Source organism: Cavia porcellus, unplaced genomic scaffold, assembly GCF_034190915.1.
Source record: "Cavia porcellus strain 051 isolate PalLab524CR breed Dunkin Hartley unplaced genomic scaffold, mCavPor4.1 scaffold_1, whole genome shotgun sequence".
Lineage (NCBI taxonomy): Eukaryota > Metazoa > Chordata > Mammalia > Rodentia > Caviidae > Cavia > Cavia porcellus.
The window spans coordinates 199716650-199739729 of record NW_026947484.1 but is presented as its reverse complement, the minus strand read 5'-3'; the positions used below and the strand labels follow the sequence as shown (position 1 = coordinate 199739729).

Below are 23080 nucleotides of genomic sequence, written 5' to 3'. Positions count from 1 at the left end.
TCTATGTTTTCCATTTTTTTGTGCTTTATTTTTTGAGATAAGACCTCACTATACAGTTTAGGTTGGCCTCAACTTCATAGCAGTCCTGCCTCAGTCTCCTGAATGCTGGGATGACAGATGTGTGTTATGATGCCTGCCTATTTTTTTTTTTTTTTTTTTGAGATAGTGTCCCTATGTAGTTCAGGCTGACCTTGAACTATGTAACCCAGGTTGGCCCCAAACTCCCAAGTCCTGGGGACTAAAGGTGTGTGCGAACACATCCAGTAATTTTTTTAAATTTTGAGACAGGTTCTTGCTTAATTGCTAAATTTTACAGGTTGGGCTTGAACTTGAGATACTTCTGCCTCAGCTTCCTAGACTGCTGGGATTATACCTGGCTCCCTCGCTTGCCTGGTATCTATTGATTTAGCTACCTAGCTGTCTACCTACCTACCTGTGAATGAATGATAGTGGAGATGGGGTGTCCTACCAATGAACATCCTTAGCCATTTATACACATACACACACACACACATATATAAATGTGTGTGTGTGTGTGTGTGTGTGTGTCTTTTTTGGGGACAGGGTCTCACTATGCAGTTCAGGCTGGCCTTGAGCTCATTTTGTAGTCCAGGCTGGTCTTGAACTTGCAATAATCCTACTGCCTCAACCTCCTGAGTGCTGAGATTACAGGCATGCACCCTTAGCCCAGCTCTCTATTTTTGAGAGAGGGTTTCAACTTGTTAAGGAAAGACTCAAAATTGGGATCCTTCTGTCTCTGCCTCCTTCCGTGTTGGAGTTACAGGCATCCACGACTGTATCCAGCTCCTTTTAAAGATGACTATGTCCAAGTGCAGTGTACAAACCTGCAATCCCAGCTATCTGAGAGGTTGAGGCAGGAGGATCACAAGTTTGAGCCTGGTTTGGGCAACTTAGTGAAACCATATCTAAACAAACAAGCAAACAAACAGAGTGAGGCTGCAGCTTGGTACTTCCTGGGTTCAACAATAATAAATGAATGAATAAAATTAAAATAAATTGGGGCCGGGGATTTAACTCAGGGGTATAAGTGCCTGCCTTGAAAGCGCTAGTTTGTGAGTTCAATCCCTGGTACTACTAAATAAATAAATAAATAAATAAATAAATAAATAAATGTTGAAAACCCCATTTGCCCACCTGTAAGGAATGCTTCTATAAAAATGGTTTTTATCTGTCAGTATGAGGCCAGGGTCAGCACTGCAGAGGAGGTAAGGAGAATCACCCTGCTTGTTGAGACTCTAGCCAATGCAGGAATCCCAGCCAAAGTTCTCTGGCTCCATAGCACCCAGTGCCCTGGAAAGTAGTCAACTACCCTGCACAGAACTGCTGTGCCTTCTGTCCATGAGCAAGTTTGTTTTACCATGACTTCCTCACCCACTCTGTACTACACACTGTGCTAAGTGCTAGGTGCACATCAGTGTGCAGAAGGGGTGATGGCCCTGCAAGGATGGGGCTCACAGGAGTGTGGTCCGGCTCTGGAATGCACCAGCTCTGCAGACACTTGGAACACTTCCCATGTTCCAACTTTCTCCTCCAAGAGCTTTCAATGGTTTATTCTGAGAAGCACACAATTCTTACCGTTTACCGCCAGACCCAGCTGAAACGTTACCTGGATCCCATGCAGATAGTAGTCAAGAGCTCAAGGAAACCCAGTTGGCAAACCCACAGGACAGTGGCTTATTGGAAGGGTTAGAGGTGATAAAAAGCTGAGCACATACTCAGCTCTCAGGAATAACTGCTTTTATTGTTATGATTACTAAATATTATTCAGGTCATTTGACAGAATCTAATGGACATTCTGTCAGCTGGTCAAGTTACCCAAGCTGAATAGCAGAGCAAAGCTATATTCTTTCAAAGAATATTCTTCAAACGTTTTAAGGAATCCCAAAGCCCTTCACCACTTACTTATATCAATGCAGTGGAGATCATCAAAGAATTTGTCCCCTGCCAGGCCTCCATGGATAAAGAGCTTCGTCCCTGTTGCCACCATCGCATGACCATGCCGGGGAGACGGAGGATTTCCAAGTGTCTCAGGTTGTGACCAGGTCCGCGTGTCTAGAAAAGTAAAGTCACTGGAATCAACTGGCAGAGCTAGAAAGCAAGAGTGAGAGTAACAGCCCACGCCTCTGCATCCCTGGCCGGCAGGAGAAGACTTTGCAGTCCCTCCCTCCCAGCTCTCTCACAGCAGTAGCATTAAACTAGGAAATTCACATTGAGCTACCTCCCCAGCCCTTTTTATTTATTTCTGAGGCAAGGTCTCCCTGAATCCCCAAACTACCAAGGCTGGGAGTGAATTTGCCATCTTCCTGCCTCAGCCTTGCAAGTGTTGATACAAATATGCACCACACATGTGACCTGGAAAGCTCATGTCCACCCCTTCTCTTGGGCATTAGAGTGGTATTCCTTGCTTTGAATTTAAAAAAAATCTCTTCTCTAAGCTTCAACCTGGAACTGCTCTAAAATTAAGACAAATGGGCTGGAGGTGGTGGCACATGCCTGTGATTCCAGCACTTGGGAGGCTGAGGCAGGAAGATCTTTTTGAGTTCGAGGCCAGCCTGGGCTACAGAATGACTTCAAAGCCAGCCTGAACTGCATAGTGAGACCCTGTCTCAAACACACACACACACACACACACACACACACACACAAGACTGCTTTTTTCTTCAGTACTGGGAATTCAGTACCCAGTACCCAGGATGTTTGTTCTGAATTACATCCCCAGTCCTTTCTTATTTTAAGACATGGTCTTCCTAAGTCTCTAAATTGCCCAGTCTTGGTTTGAACTTGAGATCCTCTTGCTTTAAGCCTCCTAGAGAAGTGGGATTACAGGTGTGCACCACCATGCCCAGCTATGTCTGCTCTTTTCTGTTACAGAATTTGTTTTCTTGGGTTCTATGACCTGTCTAGCCCACAGTCTTTTTCTTTCACGGTGATCTCCTTAATTAATTTGATGAAAAAAGGAGAAAAACACAGACTGCTTTAAATATAAGTTATCAGGACCTCCTGATATGGTAGGATAGAACAGTTACACAATGGCACTTGGAGTGAAAACCAGGTTAACCAGTCACTCAATAACTATCTAGTCTTTTGGTAGTTACCTCTTTTTTTTTTTTTTTTTTGGTACTGGGGATTGAAATCACAACCTAGCATTTGCCAGGCAGGTGCTTATGCCACTGAGCTAAATACTCAACCCTAGTAGTTACTTTTTAAGCTTCAATTTCTATAGTTATAAAATGGGGACACTGACAATAGCCAATAGGGTTCAGGTATGGATTAAATGAGATAATACATGCAAATCCTGGAGCCAGAAAAACTACTCAATATAATAGTTAGAAATATGATTATTATCTGTTAACAAGATAACAGATGTGCTTTACTGCAGGTACTCTTTGTATCTTCTAATCAATTTGAAAATTGATTAATCCTTTTAATCTATCAAAAAAGCCTAAAAGGAATACTGTAAAAACTATGTGACACAAACGTTTGCCCAACAATTTATCTTTTTTTTTTTTTTTAGTGCGGGTAATCTGGATTAAACTCATGACCTTACATTTGCCAGGCAGACTCTTATGCTGCTGAGCTAAACCCCAGCACTCAACAATTTATCTTTGAATCACCACTTACGGTATGCTTTCTGGTTGTTAAAGAAGCACCCAGTGTTTTAAGGAATACAATTTAGAATAATCTCAAAAGGATTTTATGCATATATATTCCTCATATGATGGAAATAGAGAAGACATAGAAGTATCAACAAGTGAATGCTTGAGTTACTTGGTAGAGCCATGGTGCAATACAATGTTGCACTTAAAAGTGTTGGTAAGGACTTAATATTATGTTGCTCTTAAAGCATGTTGGTAAAGACTTTAGAATGCATGGGGAAAATGTTTAAGGAAAATTTACAAGATACAAATATTGCCAGGTGATAGCAAAAGATACAAATATTTCCAGGTGACCTGTAGCACTCTGGAGGGGAAAGTAAGAGGGTCATCCAAATTGTAGGCCAGCTGGGCTCCGTCCTGCATTCAAAGGGAGCCTAAACTACCTCAAAATAAATAAATAAATAAATAAAATTAAAATATTCCATATCAAATTATCTCTGCTATTAAAAAAAGGAAATGCCTAAGAGGTTAATAGTAAATAATTTTGGGTGACAGTATAGTATTAGTTATAATTTGCATATGTACCTGCACACATATTTTCTTCTACATGGTTGCATTCACCCAAAGGCCATGCTACTTAAAATTTTTAAAGCTCATTCTTTTTTGGACAAGCAAAGTCATACTATCATGTATTTTAATTCTTCCAAATTTACTTTGGAAGTTGGAAATTTCACTTACTGTATTCCATTTTATCAAATATCACCTTAATGTAGCACACATTATAATTGTTTTTGTCACATATTATTTGTGAAATGTTATTCATAAATGTCCTCTAGGAGGGAAAAAGTGTTAACTAAATGCTTCTTGAACAAAAACTTGGCAAGAGATTTTTATTTTATTTTTTTGGTACTCGGAATCAAGCTAGGGCCCCGTGCTTGTCAGGCAGGCGCTGTGCCACTGAGCTGTATCCTGGGCTCTTTCTCTTTTTTCTGGAGACAGGCTCTTGCTATGTATTTCAGGCTGACCTTGAACTTACTATGTAGCCCAGGCTGGCCTTGAATTTGAGGTGCTCCTCCAGCCTCAGCCTGCTGAGTGGTGGAGTTACAGGTGAGCATGACCACACCTGACAAGACATCTTACTTTCATTCAATTAATCAATCAAAAATTCCTTCCCCCCAAAAAACCCAAACATTTTTTAATTTTTATTTTACTTCTTTTCAGATAGGGTTTCACTATACAGTTCAGGCTGGGTTTTTTTGGTTTTTGTTTTTGGTAGCAGGAACTGAACTCAGGGCCTCTTTCTTGCCAGGCAGGTGCTGAGCTATTTTCCTGGCCCTACTTAATTTTTCAAAATGGTTCAGTTATATCTTTTTAAATGCAAAATGTTCCTATAGAAAAGATAAATCAGTTAAGGAATATATCAAAGAAGTCTAGAACTGAGACACGCAGCTATGGTCAGTCTTTCTTTTATTCATTTATTTTTAGAGACAGTATCTCACTATGTAGTTCAAGCTGACCTTGAACTCACTATGTAGCACAGGCTGGCCTCAAAGTCACAGATCCTCCTGCCTCAGCCTCCAGAGTGCTGGGACCACAGTTACGTACCACCAGTCACTGTTTCTTTCTTTCTTTCTTTTTTTTTTTTTTTTCCCACTGTTTCATTTTCTAATCTTTACTTCCTACATCAGGTAAGCTGCAGATCATGATGACCCTCAGCAGCTAAGTACCATCCCAAGGTGCCTGCCAGTCCATACCTGCATCAAACACATGCAGCTTCTCATCCTGCACAGGCTGAGCACCTCTCTCTCCACCCCCAAAGACGTAGAGCTGGTTTCCAATGGCTGCTGCTGATGTGTGGAATGTTCTCGGAGATGGTGGAGGGCTGGTCACTTCTGGTGTGCTCCATGTCTTGGTTTCTGTTCCAGAGAGAAGGAGAATACTTAAAATACCAAGGCTGAGGGCCCACTGGCTTTGAAGAGCTTTTGGTGTTGTTGTTTGTTTGTTTTGCCTACAGCAATGGGAATGGAACCTAGGTATTGTGCATGCAAGGCAAGCCAGCCAGCACAAGCTCGACCCCAGATCATCTGTGCTCTGGCCTACAGTTCTCTACCACTGTTCCAAGCATAATAGCTTCTGAATGGACTAAACCATCAGCTGAGTGGCTATAGTTTTAGATCAAGCTCTGAACCCTGGGAATCTAACAGTGAGCATACCCTGGCCTTCAAAGCACTGACACTCCACAGAGGGAGGGCAAGAAGAACAACCAAACAACCAAATCGAATGAATGGACAAGAAGAAACTGTGTAAATGCTATGACAAAATTTCAATACTAGACACATAAGAAAATTGAATCCCAAATGGTAGAGTGGTACATGCCTGTAATTCTAGATACTTAGGAGGCTGAGGCAAGAGAAGGATCACAAGTTGAAAGGATGCCTTGGAAATTCAGCAAGATCTTGACTTAAAGAAATAAAAAAGAGCTGGACATGGTGGTGCACATCTGTAATCTCACTACTTAGGAGGTTGAGACAGGAGGATTGCCATGAGTTCAAGGCCAGCCTGAATTACACAGTGAGACCCTGTCTTAAAAAAAAATCAATAGGCTAGGGATTTAGCTCAGTGGCATAAGTGCCTGCCTGGCAAGTGTGAGGTCATGAGTTTGATCTGCGGTGCAAAAAAAAAAATCAATAAAATATTTTTAAAAGACTGGGGATCTAGCTCAGTAGTAAAGTGCCTCTGGCTTTAACCTCTGGTACTGCAGGAAGAAAGAAAGAAAGAAAGAAAGAAAGAAAGAAAGAAAGAAAGATTAATTCAGCCCCATCTTCTGAACTTTGACCAACTGTCCTGCAAATATATTGCTGTGCAAACATACCAGCAAGTGTTGATCTATATGTAAAAAATGTCTACTGCACCAGTGATGAACAAAAATTGTGTATTTAAACAACAAGATAAAAGTTTTTTGCCTTATCAAAATTAGTAATGTCATAGCTGGGCATGGTGGTGCATGCCTGTATTCCCAGGAGCATTACTTGAGAGGCTGAGGCAAGAGGATTGCCATGAATTAGAGGCCAGCCTGGACCAAATAGCAAAACTCTGTCTCAAAAACAAAAACAAAAAAAACAAAAAACAAAAAACACAGGACTTCCAGGAAGATAGTGGAGTGGTAAGCAGCAGAGAAAGAGCCTCTTTGAGATTTGGTGTCCAGACACTGCAAAAGAGGAACATAAAGAAGAACGAGGAGGAGGGACATGGATCCCTGTGACACAGGAAGGATCTGAGGCAAAACTTGAAGCCCACTGGGAGAGGGAAGAGATAAGAGAGAAACTTCAACAAAGGAGGTGGCATGCACTGCTTTTTCCTTGAGCTTTTACTCACTGTGTGGGAGGGGCAGCTTGAGCCTACACACCCATGGTGACCACTGGCTACCTCAGTACATTGACTGGTGGGTTATCTGGTTCAGATGTCTCTCAAGAGAAGGATGATGATTGGCCTGTAGCCATCTTGGAAAGGGGTTAACTGAGCTCAAAACTCAGAACAGCTGTGGGGCTGGCTCAGTCTAGTGGCTTCCAAGTGATGGGGTCAGGCTGCCAAATTCTAGTTGGCAGGAGGTCAGGGAGCTGAGTCCAGCTGGCAGGAAGCCTAGTTCAAGCCAGCAGGAGTTATGTGGACTACTATAGGCTGAAAAAATCTGGTTCCAGCCTCACGGCCAAAACCCAGCCTGAACTTCAGGGAAGCTTCAAGTTTTGCCTCAGATCCTTCCTGTGTCACAGGGATCGATGTCCCTCCTCCTCGTTCTTCTTTATGTTCCTCTTTTGCAGTGTCTGGACACCAAATCTCAGAGAGGCTCTTTCTCTGCTGCTTACCACTCCACTATCTTCCTGGAAGTCCTGTGTTTTTTGTTTTTTGTTTTTTTTGTTTTTGTTTTTGAGACAGAGTTTTGCTATTTGGTCCAGGCTGGCCTCTAATTCATGGCAATCCTCTTGCCTCAGCCTCTCAAGTAATGCTCCTGGGAATACAGGCTGGATCATCCACTGCCCTGCCATAAAGCTTTGGCTGACTTGCAGGGATTAATGGAGTAAGATCTGGACTCTGTCTGTGCATACTATCAGTGACAGCAAGACACACTTGGAAATGGAAAATTTCTTTTTCTTATTTTCCCATCTGTCTTTTTTTCCTGTTTGTTCTTTTTATATGCCAACAGGGTGCTAGTTTTTGTTGTTGTTGTGTTTTCATTTTTATTTCTCCATTTTTTCTTCCCCTCTTGTCTTTACCAGTTTCCCAAAGTTTGCATGATCTTCCTTTGCCTTTGTCCTCCAGCTTTCCTTAGACTCTTCCTTTCTTCTACTATTCCCCTCTTTTTAAATTGTCTTCCCTAAGGATAAAAATGCCATATTGAGGGCTTTTTTTTTTTTTGGTATTGGGGATTGAACTCACCACCTTGCACTTGCCAAGCAGGCGCTTATGCCGCTGAGCTAAATCCCCAGCCCCAAAAAGATAATTAAATAAGATGTGACCCCAAACTTCCAGCTCACCAAAGGCAAACCTGGGGGCAATGGGGTAGAAGGGTCTGAAAGCCACACAGCTGGGCTCTCCGAATTGGTAAAAGTAGAAGTAACACAGCAGATGAATGAGGCACTAGAAAAAATCAAATCAAAAATAATTTTTCAAATAAATACAGAGATGGTGATCATAATGAAAGACATGCTTAATGACTCTAGGGCAAACACAGAAAAAATAACACAGGAGGTTATGAAAATGATGAAAACTGGGGCTGGGGATTTAGCTCAGTGGCATAAGCGCCTGCCTTGCAAGCAGACAGTCGTGAGTTCGACCCCAGGTACCAGTAAAAACGAAAAAGACAAAAAAAAAAAAAAAAAAAAAAAAAGAAAAAGAAAAAGAAAATGATGAAAACCATGAACACCCAACACAGGAAAGAAATCCACAAAACAGTCAAACAGATATCCAGGCGATTAAAACTTTATTGAAAGTATGTGCAGCAGAATGAGCCAATGTGAGGACAAAATCTCAGACACAGAACACAGGATACAGGATTGTGGTTAGTAGTCATGAAAAGAAAGACTTCTTTTTTTTTTTTTTTTTTTTTTTTTTTTTGTCTTTTTCTTTTTTATCGGTACTGGGGATCAAATTCACGACTGTCTGCTTGCAAGGCAGGCGCTTATGCTGCTGAGCTAAATCCCCAGCCCCAAGAAAGACTTTTTAAAAGTAAGCAAGTGACCACAAGAAATCAATCCAGCAGCTGCTAGATGATATGAAAGAACAATACATGATTGATCAGAGTCAATGATAGAAATGAAAAAAAAAGAAAAAACCTGGTCACAGAAGTAATGGCAGAAAACTTCTCAACCTGGGGGTGGGTGGAATGATATACAGGTAAGTGAGGGATATAGAACTCCAATTAGTCAAGATTTTAAAAAAATCTATGTCAGGGGTTTAGCTGAGCAGCACCAGCACACGCCTGGCAAGTGCAGGGTCATGAGTTCAATCCCCTGTACCAAAAAAATAAAAATAAAAATCTACACGAAGGTGCACAATAGTCAAATATCTAGAAATTCAGCACAAGTACAAAATATTAAAAGCCATAAGAGAAAAGAAACAAATTGCTGTAAAGGAAAGTTCACTAGAATTACAGCTGACTTCTCAACATAAACCCTCCAGTCAAGGAGATCTTGGAGTAAAGTATTTCAAGTCCTAAAAGAAAACAATCTCCAACCAAGACTGATGTATCCCACAAAAATATCTTTCTAAGTTGATGGAGAAATAAGATATTTCCATGACAAAGGACACCTGAGGAAATTCATGACCACCAAACTAGCATTCCAAATCTTCTGAGGGATGTTCTAGAAAGAGATAACAAGGATTGTAATTCCACAAACCCCAACAGAATGAGTATACCAGCCAAGGCAAGCAAGTAAACAGAGAGGGGGAAAAGGGAGCTAACAACAGGAAATAACATGATAAGGATAAGTCAACACAGATCAGTTATAACCATCAAATGTTGATGGTCTCTATTCACTGATCAAAAAAAAATTTTTGTTGAAGGGCCAGGGATTTAGCTCAGTGACATGCACAGTAATGCGTTCAATCCCCAGAACCACTAAAAAAAAAAAGTTGAAATGCTGGGGATTTAGCTCAGTTGTGTAAGTGCTTGCCTGGTGAGCATGAGGCTGTGAGTTCGATCCCCAGTACAAAAAAAAAAAAAAAAAAAATAGGATAAATCAACAGGACCCACCTCCCTCCAAAACACCAGGACCCAAGAATATGCTGCACACAAGAAACACACTTAATTCAATAACAAATTCATAGACTAAAAGTCAAAGGATGGAAAACATACTCCACACCATAGAGACCTGGAAAAAAGCCGCGTAAGCTGCCTAGATATTCTATTTGCAGACAAAGGAGATTTCAGACAAAGAATGATTAAGACAGACAAAGAAGGTCACTACTACTTTGTAAAGGAAATAATCCAAGAGGAAGAGATAACAATCATAAATATATATGCACCAGGGGCTGGCAATCGTGAGTTTGATCCCAGGTACCGATAAAAATGAAAAAGACAAGACAAAACAAAACAAAAAAACCCAAAAAACAACAACAAAAAAAAAATATAAATATATGTGCACCAAAACCCAGCAGACCCAACTATGTAAAACAAATATGAATGGATATGAAAAGTCAAATAAGCACTAATACAATTATAATGAGGGATCTTAGTATCTTACTGTCATAAATAGGTCAACCAGACAAAATATCAGGAACTGAAATATTAGGAACTGAATCTAACTTTTGAATAAACTGTAGATAGTAGATAGTAGGTATCTTTGTAGATAGTAGGTATCTCCAAAGTGCTCCACCCCACAACATCACAACATACATTCTTCTCAGCTGTAGATGGGGTGTTCTCCAAAACAGACTACGTATTAATTCGCAGAACGCGGTTTTTTGTTTTTTGGGTTTTTTTTTTGTCTTTTTTGTTTTTATTGGTACCAGGGATCGAACTCACGACTGCCGCTGAGCTAAATCTCCAGCCCCATTATAGAACATGTTTCAGTAAATGCAGAGGAACTGAATTACCCTATGTATATTACCAGACCATTTCAATGAAATTGAAAATCAATAGCAAAAGAAGCCACAAGAATTTTATAAACACATGGAAATTAAATAACACCCTCTTGAACAACCAATGGGTCATGATGAAATTAAACAGTTCCCACAATTAAACAAATAGGCCAATACCACATATCAGAACTTATGATACATAATAAAAGCAGTCCTAAGAGGGAAATTTATAGTGATGAACACTCATATCTGAAAAATAGAGCAAGTTCAAATAAATAATCTAATGTTGAACCTTAGCCTTCTCGAAAAAGAAGAGAAAATCAAGCCCAAAGCTCATAAGAGGGAGGAAATTATAAAGATCAAATTAATTTAATGGAGACTAAGAAAACAACAGAAAGAATCAATGAATTGAATAATTTTTTGAAAGAGGAAATAAAATTGAAAAACACAGCCAACCTGATCAAAAAAAAAAAAAGAAGAAGAAAGAAAAGACTCAAATCCATGCAACTAGGATTAGAAAGGTTAATATCACAACAAATCCTGCAGAAATTCAGAAGATTATCAATACCTATTTCAAGAACCTGTGTACTAATAAGGTGGAAAACAGAATAAACAGGTTCCTAGACACATACACAAAGTCTAAATAAATCAATTATGTCAATGAAATTGAGATGTAATTAATTAAAAACCTACTAACAAAGAAACGCCCAGACCCTGACACATTCACTGATGAACTCTACAAGAAATTTAGAGAAGACCTAATGCCACTACTTCTCAAACTTTTTAATAAAGTTGAAAGTGCAGTAATACTCCCAGATTCATTCCTGGAAGCAAGCATTACCCGAATATCAAAACCAGAGAAGGGGGGCTGTGGATTTAGCTCATCAGCATAAGCACCTGCCTTGCAAGCAGGCAGTCGTGAGTTCGATCCCCAGTACTGATAAAAACGAAAAAAAAAAAAAAAAAAAAAAAAACCAGAGAAGGATCCAAATCAAAAAAGAGAGCTATGGACCAATGAACATAGATATAAAAATCCTCAATAAACATCCTGGTAAACAGGGCCAGGGATTTAGTTCAGTGGCCCAAGCGCTTGCCTGGTAAGTGTGTAAGGTTGTGAGTTGGATCCTTAGTAGCAAGAAAAACAAACAAACAAAAAAAAAAAAGATACTGGATCTGCCACTGAGACGTCTGGTTCTCCTCCAAAGTCAGACTGACCATGCAAAGAAAATTTGTTTAGTTGATTCAGGATTTCGAGGAAGCCAGCACAGTACAAGGATTGCAGTGCACAGGACTTCCAGAACTGCTTCATAAAATGCCCAGAATGATAGAATAAGTGTGCTCAAAATGAGGGGAGTATTGTGAGCAGGACTGCTGGCACCATTGTCTTTTACAGTAATACACTGAAAAAAAATTAAATAGTCACCGTATTTTTTGACTACAGCACATATTTACCTAGAGATAAAAAATACATAAAAATATTTTTTCCTATCAAACATTACATACATATTATAAAGTTTAATTTAGGGCCGGGGGTTTAGCTCAGTGGCTTAAGCACTTGCATGGTAAGTGCAAGGTCGTGAGTTTGGTCCCCAGTACAAAAAAAAATTAGTTTTATTTATAAATTAGACACAGTAGAAAATTAACAATAATAACAAAATAGAACTATAGCATTGTACTATAATAAAAGAATTCTTAATTTTTGTTCCTTTTTTTTCTTTCTTCCTTCTTTTTTTACCCTGTGTTGGGAACTGAACCCAAGCCCTTTGACATATTAGAAAGCATGGAGTTTTCCATTTAATATTTTTAGACTACTGCTGACTATAGTTAACCAAAGAAAAAAGAGGAAAAGAATGGAAAAAAAGAGGAACTAAAATATGTCACGAACAGGTACAAATTCCCTATGATGAATGTGATCATTATATATATCTAAATCATACCAATAAACTTAATTTTAAAAAAGTAAAACCAAAGCCAGGTATATGACCCAGCTATGATGACCAACACTGTTTCCAGATGTGGACTAATGCCACAGTGGGCATAATCACCACTGATCTGCATACTTGGGTCTTAGCCTGGCTCAGTCACGAATTCTCTGGGGGCTTTAGAAAAGTCACTTCCCCCTCCACCCCTCCTTAGACCTGAGATGTCCACTTGGCATAACTGTTCTCCAACGCCCTTCCAGCTCTGAGATCTGTGGAGCTGATAAATTCCTATCTTCTAGGAGGTCAGCAAAGTTAAATAGATTAATTACTGCAATCCAAATGTACTGGAACTGTAATTGAATTTATGCATGCACGATGAAAATAAAATAACCTTTGGCTACTTACCTGGATTCAGAACTTGTAGACAATTTCGGTTTCCTGATTGATCAGCTCCTCCAAATACCCAGATGCTGTCAGGTGTGCAGGAGGGAATGAAGCTAGCATGTTCATAGCGGGGCAAGAGGCCCTCCTGGGTGGCCAAGTTCCACTGGTGTGTTCCTAGAAAACATTTTACCCAGTTCCTAGATGGGGGCTGCCAACTGCTTGACAGACTTAGGAAGGGCAGTGAAGAGAAGAAGGCCAAAAGCATAAGAAAGAGTTGGGCACGTTGACACATGTCTATAATCCCAGAACTCAAGAGACTGAGGCAGGAACACTGCTGTGATTTAAGGCCAACCTGAGCTACCTAGTGTCTTAAAAACCCAATAAAATAAAAGCACAAATGAACAAATAAAATCAGTTAAATCACTTAAAAGAAAGGTGGTCAAGTTTTAGAAAGTTGGATAAGAGATACTTTGGGGACTGTCTTCTTAATCTAAAAACTTTCTTCCATGGCAACTGTTCCTGTTCTCCCTCCTAACAACAAGGGTAGAGCCCACAAAACGTGTGCACACCACACCTTGGCCTTGTATCCTCGGCTGACTGGTGGGAGATAGCCACTGACCCAATGGCCAATCAGATCCACTGTCTCATGAGGCTGTATTTCTGGCCCTTGGATTCTGCAGACACTCCTACTCTCTATATAATTTTTTTTTCTCTCTCTTTTTTTCTCCCTGGTTTAAGTGGGTTCCTAGTACCTGTAAATAAATTAAATGATCTGGCTAAAGTGCATTCACTGAATAATAACACCTAACCTATTAGTTATTTTGGTTAGCAAACTACTTACATAAGCTATTCATAAACATTATCTCACTGGATCATTATGCCTACTAAATAAAGCAGTCGCTTTAAGGGATATTGAGGTCCAGATGGTGTAAGTGGTTTAGCCAGACTCATAAAGATAGTAATAGACTGCAATAAATTGGCAGCAGTGGGCTGGGGTTATGATTCAGGGAAAAGCACATGCCTGGCGCGCACAAAGCCTGGATTTGCTCAGATCTGCAAACCAAATACACAGGTAACTGAACTAGTCAGTGAGCTCTTGATGCCTGGAGGAGATTTGTGCTTTTTTGTTCCCCCAGTGCTAGGGATCAGATTTGCAATCTTGCACAGGTGAGTCAAGCACCCTGCTGGGAAAGACTTAGCTTTGACTTCTAGTGCAGGGTGAAAAATTCCCATGTCTAGAGAGGAGTAGCAAGAACTATGGCAACTTGGAGAACAAAAGCCCCGTCAATGGGTGGCAGCTAGCTCCAAATGACTGTCTAACAGATGCACAAGCCTACTGACATTAGACCTTTAAAGTGATCACAACAGCAAATGGCATATTAGCTCAGTGGTACAGCACTTGCCTAGAATTCAAGAGTTCCTAGATTCAATCTCCAAGAAAGGAACAGACAGAAGTTTGTTTTTGTTTTTTGAGACAGAATATTGCTATGTATTCCAGGTTGGCCTTGAACTCACTATGTATCCCAAAATGGTTTGTAAACAATTTAAGATCACAATATCAACAGAAATGTTACATGATCCTAATAAAGTATGTATATGGGTCACTAGTTTTTAACTTCTGCCCTTATGTACAGCATATAATGGTAACTCATTTATGAGTTTGTTAACGCATTTATGCATTAAAATAAAATACCTGCTCAACGCAAAGTGCTCTGTCTGGTAGTGGCTGGGGATGCAATGAGCAAAATAACCACTTCCCCTATTTTTGAGCAGTTTATATTCTTATGGAACAGACAGATAAGAATCACATGTGCTAAAGCTGAAACAAGGGAAATGGCAGAAGTGTATAAAATACTATGGGCACGTAGAGGAGGACGATGTCTAAACTAGTCCAAAGGTGGCAGGGAAAGCTTCATGACATGTGACGTGAGATCTGTAGCCAGATGTCAGATAACAAAATGAGAACATCTTTCCAAGCAGAGGCCACTGTGTGTGCAATGGCATGGAAGGCAGAGTTCAGGATGTGACCAAAGGAACCGAAGGACATTCAGAGCAACAAGTGTGGAGACGAAGTTGGAAGAAGCTTGAGCAGGGGAAGTGGTGCAGTTGGGTTTGTACTTGAAATGACAATCTCTGGCTAGGTACGGGAAAATGCACTGTACAGTGGGTAAACCAGAAAGCAGGAAGACCAGCAAGGAGGTGAGTCCCCAGTCTGAGAGGTAACAGTGCCTTGGGCTACAGTGGTCACAGTGGAAGTGGGAAGATAAGGCTGAAGATAGGCGGTATCTAGGACTTGATGACTGATTAGATACCTGGATGAAAGGACAGGCAGGAGTCACTGCTGTCTACTAAAGAAGTATCTGATGAGTGAATGGCTGGATGGTACAGGCTCCATATAAGTACTTTCCCCCCAAATGAGAAAGTATTGGTCTTCCAGTTGCATGTATGAGCTCAGCTGAGATCTTTGGGACATGTCCGTGGTGTCCTGTTTTTTTTTTTTTTAGAGGAAAACTTCTGTCTGGTCTGAGCTAGCATTCTTAGGGGTGCTCTGCCCACAGCTGTCAGCACAAAGCCAGCTGGGCTCCACAGCTGTTGGTCTTACCCAGATCCATGATGTACACATCTGAGAAGCTTTGGTTTGGATTTGCTCCTCCGACAATGAAGATCTTCCCTCTCTCAGCATCACCAACTGGAGGTAAATATGTGCAGCTGTGGCCAACTCGAGCACAAGGGCTGTCTCCGGGGGGTGTCAAGGTGTACCTGCCAAGGAGGACGCTTTCAAGAGGTCTGAGCAGAGAAGCAAAGGACCAGTGTGTTCCTTCCATTCTCTGTGCAACAGCCACTGGGAGGAAGGGTATGATATACAGACACCCTGTGACCAGCAGAGCAGTGCATCCCTGATCACCAACGGTATCTTTCCTTTGCTCAGAGTCCTTTGCTGTTCAATTTTGTCCCTACTCTCACCTCATGGTAATCTACAGGGAATACACAGTACTAGGAAGGTTGTTGCTTGATAGATGGGGAAACTGACATCCAGAAACGTTCACGGGTACATCTTGGTAGTTTGTAGCCACGCACAGTGGCACGTGCCTATAATTCCAGCACTCAGGAGGCTGAGGCAAGAAGAGTGCTGTGAATTGAAAGACAGCTTGGGCTACATACTGAGTTCAAGGCCAGCCTGAACTACATAGTGAGACCCTGTCTCTAAACAAAATAACCTTTTGGAACTTCAGTTTCCTCATTTGTAAAATAGTAACGTGGCTTCCCCACACCCTCCCTTTGGGATGGGGGGGTTGGTGCCTCTGTCTCTTTTTTTTTCTTTTTTATTGGTACCAGGGATGGAACTCATGACCGTACACTTGCAAGGCAGGTGCTTATGCTGCTGAGCTAAATCGCCAGCTCCTCTATCTCTGTCTCTGTCACTCCAGGTCCTATTATGTTGCCCAAACAGGTCATGAACTCTTGGGCTCAGGTGATCTTCCTGCTATAGCCTCCAGGTAGCTAGGGTTACTGAGGTGTGCCAACTACCTTGTCTGGTTTACTTCTAGATCTCTACCTTTTATGGGGCTCTGTTTTCTTTCTTTCTTTCTTTCTTTCTTTCTTTTTTTTTTTTTTTTTTTTTTTTTGTATTTTTACCGGTACCAGTGATCGAACTCACAACCACACACTTGCAAGGCAGGTGCTTATGCCACTGAGCTAAATCCCCAGGCCCTGCTCTGTTTTCTTCTTGGACTCCTTTCCTTCTAATGCTCCAGGGTCCTCCTAATGCTCAGCATCCTCAGAATTCTCCTCTCCTCAATCTACTATCTTTTTACCTTCTTTAAATTTTAATTTTTGTTGGGAGACTGGGCTGAGTAGGGCTAAGTCACGGAGCACAGGGACTTGTGGCTGTGTTAGAAGACGGTGTATGCCTAGTGCTCTGAAGTCAAGAAAACCACAACTGAGGCGGCCTAGGACATGGGCTGCTGCTCCATTTCAGAGCAATCAAGCTGCCCTCCTTAGCGATAAGGTAGTTCTCTTAATGGGAAAATGTGTTTCTTGGAACAAGTTTTTGAACTGACTCCCAAAGTCCTGCTCAGTTCCTGTGCTCGCCTCAGTATCCTCTCCCTTTGTTTGAAAACCAAATAAATAGAGCTGTTTGGTGAAGCTCTTTGTCTTTATTCCCAAGATGATTCTCATCTTCCGGGATGATCCAAAATCATACCACTGGTCTCTTTTATATAAACCATTTGCTATCCACTCGTTTAGGAGATTGAGGGTAGGCCAAGACCCCAATAAATTTTATTTTATATTCTAGTACCTAAGATTGAATTTAGGACCTTTCACATTGAGTTACATCCTCAGCCTTTTCTTTATTTTTGATTTTGAGACAGGGTCTTTCTAAGTTACTAAGTTTCCTGGGCATGGCTTGCAGAGTGCTGGAATTACAGAGGGGCACCACCATGCCTGGCTTATCTCTGTTCATCAGTGATTTCCAAACTGTTTCTTGTTCTTTCTCCTATGACTTTTCGGACTCACATATCCCATTACCATGTGAACAGCTACTAACAATGTACCACAAATGATGCTAAGCACATTTGAACCCTAGTTTTTTCCCATCTGTTTAGAAATCCTTTGAGAATTCATACTATTGTCATTTGAGTTTTACAATTGAGGAACTGAGGCTTAAAAAAGTTAAAAGGTCTGGCCAAGTGAGGCTGAGGCAGGAGGAGTGCCAGGAGTTCAAGACCAGCCTGGGCTACATAGTGAGACCCTGTCTCAAAGCAAAAAACAAGGGGCTGGGGATTTAGGTCAGCGGCATAAGCGCCTGCCTTGAAAGCAGGCAGTTGTGAGTTCGATCCCCGGTACCAATAAAAAGGAAAAAGACAAAAAAAAAAAAAAAAAAAAAAAAAAAAAAGAAAAAGAAAAAGGCAAAAGGTTAACTTAGAAGAACACATAGACATTCAGATAAATTATAAATAAGCCAAAAATTTCACTGCCTTTATAGCCCTTAGAGATTAATTGCAAAGAAAAATACTAACAATCTCAGCAATTATTTACTTCATTTCAGTTATAAAAAAAGTACAGGATAAACTAGACATGGTGGTATATGCCTATAATCCTTGCATGCTGAAAACTGAGGCAGAAGGATCTTTATTTTTTAGTCTTTTTTTTTTCTTTTTCCTTTTTATTGGTACCGGGGATCGAACTCACAACTGCCTGCTTGCAAGGCAGGCGCTTATGCCACTGAGCTAAATCCCCAGCCCCTATTTTTTAGTCTTTTTTGAGACAGGGTCTCACTATGCAGTTCAGGCTGGCTTTAAGCTCACTTTGTAGCCCAAGTTGGTCTTGAACTTGCAAGGATCAGAAGGATCTTGAGTTCAAGGCCAGTCTACTTTACAGAGTGAGGCTTTATTTCAAAACAAAAAATTAAAAAAATAGGACAGACAGGTGAGCAAACAGCATCAGAGGAGAGGTGGTGATGGGGTAGCCAGAGGAGGCTTCTTGAACAAGCATCAATTGAACTGAGATTTAAAGCACTAGATTTAGTTGGGCAAAGGAACAGATGAAAAGCATAAGGAAAGAGAAGTCTGGGTAATACAGTTCCCAAATGGGACAGGGCAGGGTATGTTAAAGGGAGAGTAAGAGGGCAAAGAATGAGTAAATTTGGAAAGACAGGAAGAAAACAGATTATGTAAGGCCAAACAGGCCAGTATAAGGAGTATGGTTTTGGCTTTTTGTTTTCATACTGCTGGAAATAGAACCCAGGGGCTAGCACCAGAGCCTTACATATGCTGGGCATCTGTTCTACTCCTAAGCTACATCCCCAGTCCTCTAAAGGGTTTTAAACTAAGGAAGGCTGGCAGGATGTGGCAGTGTCCACCTGTAAGTCCCAGTACTTGGGAGACTATGGCAGAAAGATCACCGCAAGTTTGAGACAACCTTGGACTACATGGTGATTTAAGACCAGCCTGAGCTAAATAATGAGACTCTGCCTCAAAAAACAATCCATCAGGGCCAGGGATTTAGCTCAGCAGCATAAGCACTTGCCTGGCAAGCATGAGGTTCTGAGTTCGATTTCTGGTACCAAAAAAAAAAAAAAAAAGTCCATCATACAAAAAGCTTGGCAATGCCACGGTCAGATGTGTGCTGGGAATTAAGCAAGATGGACATAGGGAAATCAGAGTGGAAGCTGTTCTTCAGGGTTTCAGGGAAACACTGTCACCTCTCTGCAGCCTCCTATGAGCCCTGTGTCAGCAGTGATCACAGACCATCACCGTCTTCTGCTTTGTCTGTACCCTGGCTACCCAGGGACTATTTACCTTTGAGCCCCAAACCCTACACAGCAGCCCCTGCCCCCTGAGTTCCTTGTGGAATGAAGGGCTAACTGAACAGCCAAGAAAACACTGGCACCAGTTTAATCCAAATTCAATTCCCTAAAAGTCCTAAAAATGACTCTTAGTCCAGGGGAAGACACAGCATTGGAACCTGGGATGCCAGATGGTCAGTGCCTCCCTCTTCTTGGCAAATGGATTTAATAAAATTAGCATCTGTTCTGAGATAATTATCCCACCCACCAAGACCATCTCTGACAGTCTGAGTCTAATTACCAGGAAGTGTAACAGTTTCATCTCTACCCTTTCTTGTTCATGTTCAAATGTTAGTGAACTTATAAATGAAACAAAACTCATATTTGTGTGTCTGTGAGTTACTTATTACAGACCATGTTGCTTTCCTGGGCTTCTCTCCAGGCTCCAAGACGGGCAGTTGCTTCATGGTGTCCTATGCATAAGAAAAAAGGAACTTTTTAGACATTTATGATTATCTTCTTCCTAAAACAACAAATCTGGGCAAGGTCCATCACTCCTTTTAAGCCTCTCCTACTCAAAGTTCCAATATTTAAGGCCTAATTGCTCTGAATAAGCATCATCCTCATCCCTTTTTATATTTTACTTTGTGATAGTTTTTCTAAATTGCCCAAATTGGGCTGGAACTTTGCCATTCTCCTGCCTCAGCCTCCTGTGTAATGGGGATCACTGACATGTGCCACCAATCTTTTCATAGGGATTTTTTTCTTTGCTTTCCTTTCCTCCCCCCACCCATTTGGTGCTAGAGGTTGAACCCAGGGCTTCACACATTAGGTGAGTACTTGTAAGCTACACCCCCAGTCCTTAACATAACTATGTAAGTTTTGTGACTACATTTTTCTGACATGCTCATGGGGAAGTATCATATATAAGAATTTCAAAGGTCATAGAATATTTATGTTTATCAAAGACAAAACACCTTAGGAGACTGAGAAATAGTTAATTCTAGGATAAATCTTGACTCTCCATGGCACAGAAGGTCATGCCTTCTGAGTTTAACTTTTTTTCTGATAATTCAGCTCAACTCTTGTAATATTGGCCTTTTTGCTTTCCTCTAATACGGTAGGCACTTTCTTTTTTAATTTTTTTTTTTTTTTTTTTTTTTTGTCGGTACCGGGGATCGAACTCACGACTGCCTGTTTGCAAGGCAGGCGCTTATGCCGCTGAGCTAAATCTCCAGCCCCCTTAATTTTTTTTTTTTTTTTTTTTTTTTTTTATCGGTACAGGGGATCGAACTCTCGACCATGGGCTTGCAAGGCAAAATCTCCAGCCCCAAGGGGGGCACTTTCGTAGCTTGTAACCTGAGCTGCTGTCCTTGAAACCCCTGCTTATAAACATGCAAACTACTAGTCAACCTGCATTGCCCAGTCCAAATGTCCTTTCTGCAATGAAACCTTCCCTGCTTTTCTGCTTTTCACTTCTACTTCCCCAAGCTAGTTTCTTCTGCTTCTGAGCTCTGCTAGTATCTATTAAGTTACCGGCATTTCAAGAATCACTCTCAATGCCATTATCTATTTTTAAATCTCTAGATTAGATTAGAGACTAAATTCCACTAGACTTCCTAGAGTGCTGGGGCTGTCCCATACCAATGGACCCAGCATTGAGATGAGAGATGAATGAGTGAATGCAGAAACAGTGAAACAAGGGACAGAAGAAGAAACTGCACCTGCGTCCTAGGTCACTGACTGCAGTCCCCAGGGGCCAGAGCTTAGCAGTGCAGGCTTCATGTGGACGGGAACCTCGCTCAGCACCCCTCCTCCTCCTCCCTCCAGTCCTCGGGAGCCCCATCCTCGTGTGGCAGCTCTCAGGACGGACAGCAGATAGGGTGAGGAGAGCAATGGCTGCTCACCTTCAGGCAATGCGGCAGGACCAGAGATCGAGGACACCACCCTTTCCAGCAGACTACAGCTTGGTCCCCTAAAGGGCGCAGATGGGCCCCTTCAAGGTCCGCCTTTCCACCCGAACCTGGCCAGAGACCACTTTATTAAAGTGTGCCCAGGCACACTTTACCTGCAAAGGTTTAGGAAAGTCTCAGGCCTGGTCCCGCCCACAGGGGCGGGGCGTACACTCAGCCCCTCCTCCGGGTCCCGGAAGCAGGTCGGCGCCAATCGCTGTGCCCGGCTTCTCCCTCGGTTAGCAGTTCGTGCTGCCCTAGCGTTCCGGGGCCTCCTGAGCCTAGGCAGAAAGAGCTCTGAGTCCCCAGTATCCCGGGGAACCGGTCGAACCCTACCAGGAACGGCCAGGTAAATAAGACTAGCTACCTGGAAACAATTCACAAGAGAAATGACTGGAGCTGAGGTCCACGAGGGTGACCCAAATTCCTTGGGCAGCAGCTGGTCTATCTTAAAGGAACTATCTCTTGCATTTTTAGTGACAGTGGTAGCAAGGACTGGCTTAGTTGGTTTTTGGTCTGCTTTGTTTTGCTTTTTTGAGACAGGTTCTCACTACGTGTAGTTCAGGCTGACCTTGAGATTATGTAGCCATTATGCTGTCATCAAGTCAGCAGCAGTCCTGCCTCAGCCTTCAGAGTGTTGGGATGACAGGCTTGTACCACCATGCCCAACGGTTTGGGTGTTTTGTTTTGTTTTTGACTCAGTGTCTTGCTTTGCAGTTTGGGCTGGCTTCAAACTGACAGCCATCTTCCTGCTTCAACCCAGCAGAAACAGCTTCAAAAGGGAGAGCTGCGGTGCTTTCCCCAATGTGCAATCTGCCGGCGCAGTCCTGAGGCCAGTTCAAATCATGTGGCGCTAAATGGCACATACATTCTCTAATGCTGTTCACTATCATGGCAGGCTCCAGATGATGTGCTCTTGGTCTCCAGGAGTTTACAATCTAATCAGAGTATTATTGAATAACAACAATAACAAAAACAAACAAAATAACTAGGGGCGGTTTTAAAGGGTCCAAGGAATAAAAAGTCCATGAAGCACAGCAGGATGGTACACACCTGCAATCCCAGCAGTTGGAGACTGAGGCAGGGGGACTGCTGTAAATTCGAGGCCAGCCTGGGCTACATAGTGAATTCAAGGTTAGCCTGAGCTTTCTTTTTTGCTCCCTGACCATCGTGGCCGCTGCTCTTAGTAGAGGATTGTCCGTACCTTAGATGGGAAGATCTCTGGAGTCCAACAACTCTAGGCTCCACTTGTAACGAAAAGTGGAAAGAACCTGCTGGAGTAAAAGCAGATGCTGTGTAGGGCATGGTGGCCTGTAACCCTGTAATTGCAACTCAGGAGGCTGAGGCAGGAAGATTACTGCGAGTTTGAAACCAGCCTGGGCTACAAAGTGAGCTTAAGACCAGCCTGAACTGCATAGTGAGACCCTGTCTCAAAAAACAAAACAAACAACAACAACAACAACAACAAACCCAAAACAGGCTGCTGAAATTAATCAGCCAAGGCAAAGCGAAATCAGTCATTCTTGCCACCAACTGCTGAGCTCTGAGGAAATCTGAAATAGAGTACTATACCATGGTGGCCAAAACTGGAGTCCACCACTACAGTGGCAATAAAATTGAACTGGATGCAGCATGTGGAAAATACTACGGAGTATGCGCACTGGTGATCACTGATCCAGGTGACTCTGATATCATTGGAAACATGCCAGAACAGACTGGTGAAAAATAAACCATGCAACATTTTTCATTAATAAAACTTGCCAGGTGTGGTGACACATGCCTGTAATCCCAGCACTCAGCCTGGGTTACATAAGGGAGTTCAAGGCCAGTTTGAACTAT

General features: G+C 41.8%; 1 protein-coding gene across 5 annotated transcripts in view; it reads right to left on the bottom strand.

Moving 5' to 3' along the window:
• Positions 1 to 23080, bottom strand: part of Rabepk (Rab9 effector protein with kelch motifs) — a 31138-nt gene that overhangs the window by 2160 nt on the left and 5898 nt on the right. Inside the window, exons 2-7 of one of the 5 annotated variants that reach the window (XM_063227544.1) lie at positions 22446 to 22515; positions 19704 to 19762; positions 15603 to 15760; positions 13022 to 13174; positions 5372 to 5533; positions 1924 to 2073 (exon numbers count right to left, since the gene is read on the bottom strand). In XM_063227544.1, coding sequence (XP_063083614.1) covers positions 1924 to 2073; positions 5372 to 5533; positions 13022 to 13174; positions 15603 to 15760; positions 19704 to 19756 — 676 coding nt within the window. In that variant the 5' untranslated portion in view covers positions 19757 to 19762; positions 22446 to 22515. Of the gene's footprint in view, positions 1 to 1923; positions 2074 to 5371; positions 5534 to 13021; positions 13175 to 15602; positions 15761 to 19703; positions 19763 to 21013; positions 21101 to 21196; positions 21523 to 22445; positions 22516 to 23080 lie in introns of those variants that run through there. The other 4 variants (XM_013153598.3, XM_013153597.3, XM_013153600.3 and 1 more) reach the window with 4 other exon arrangements.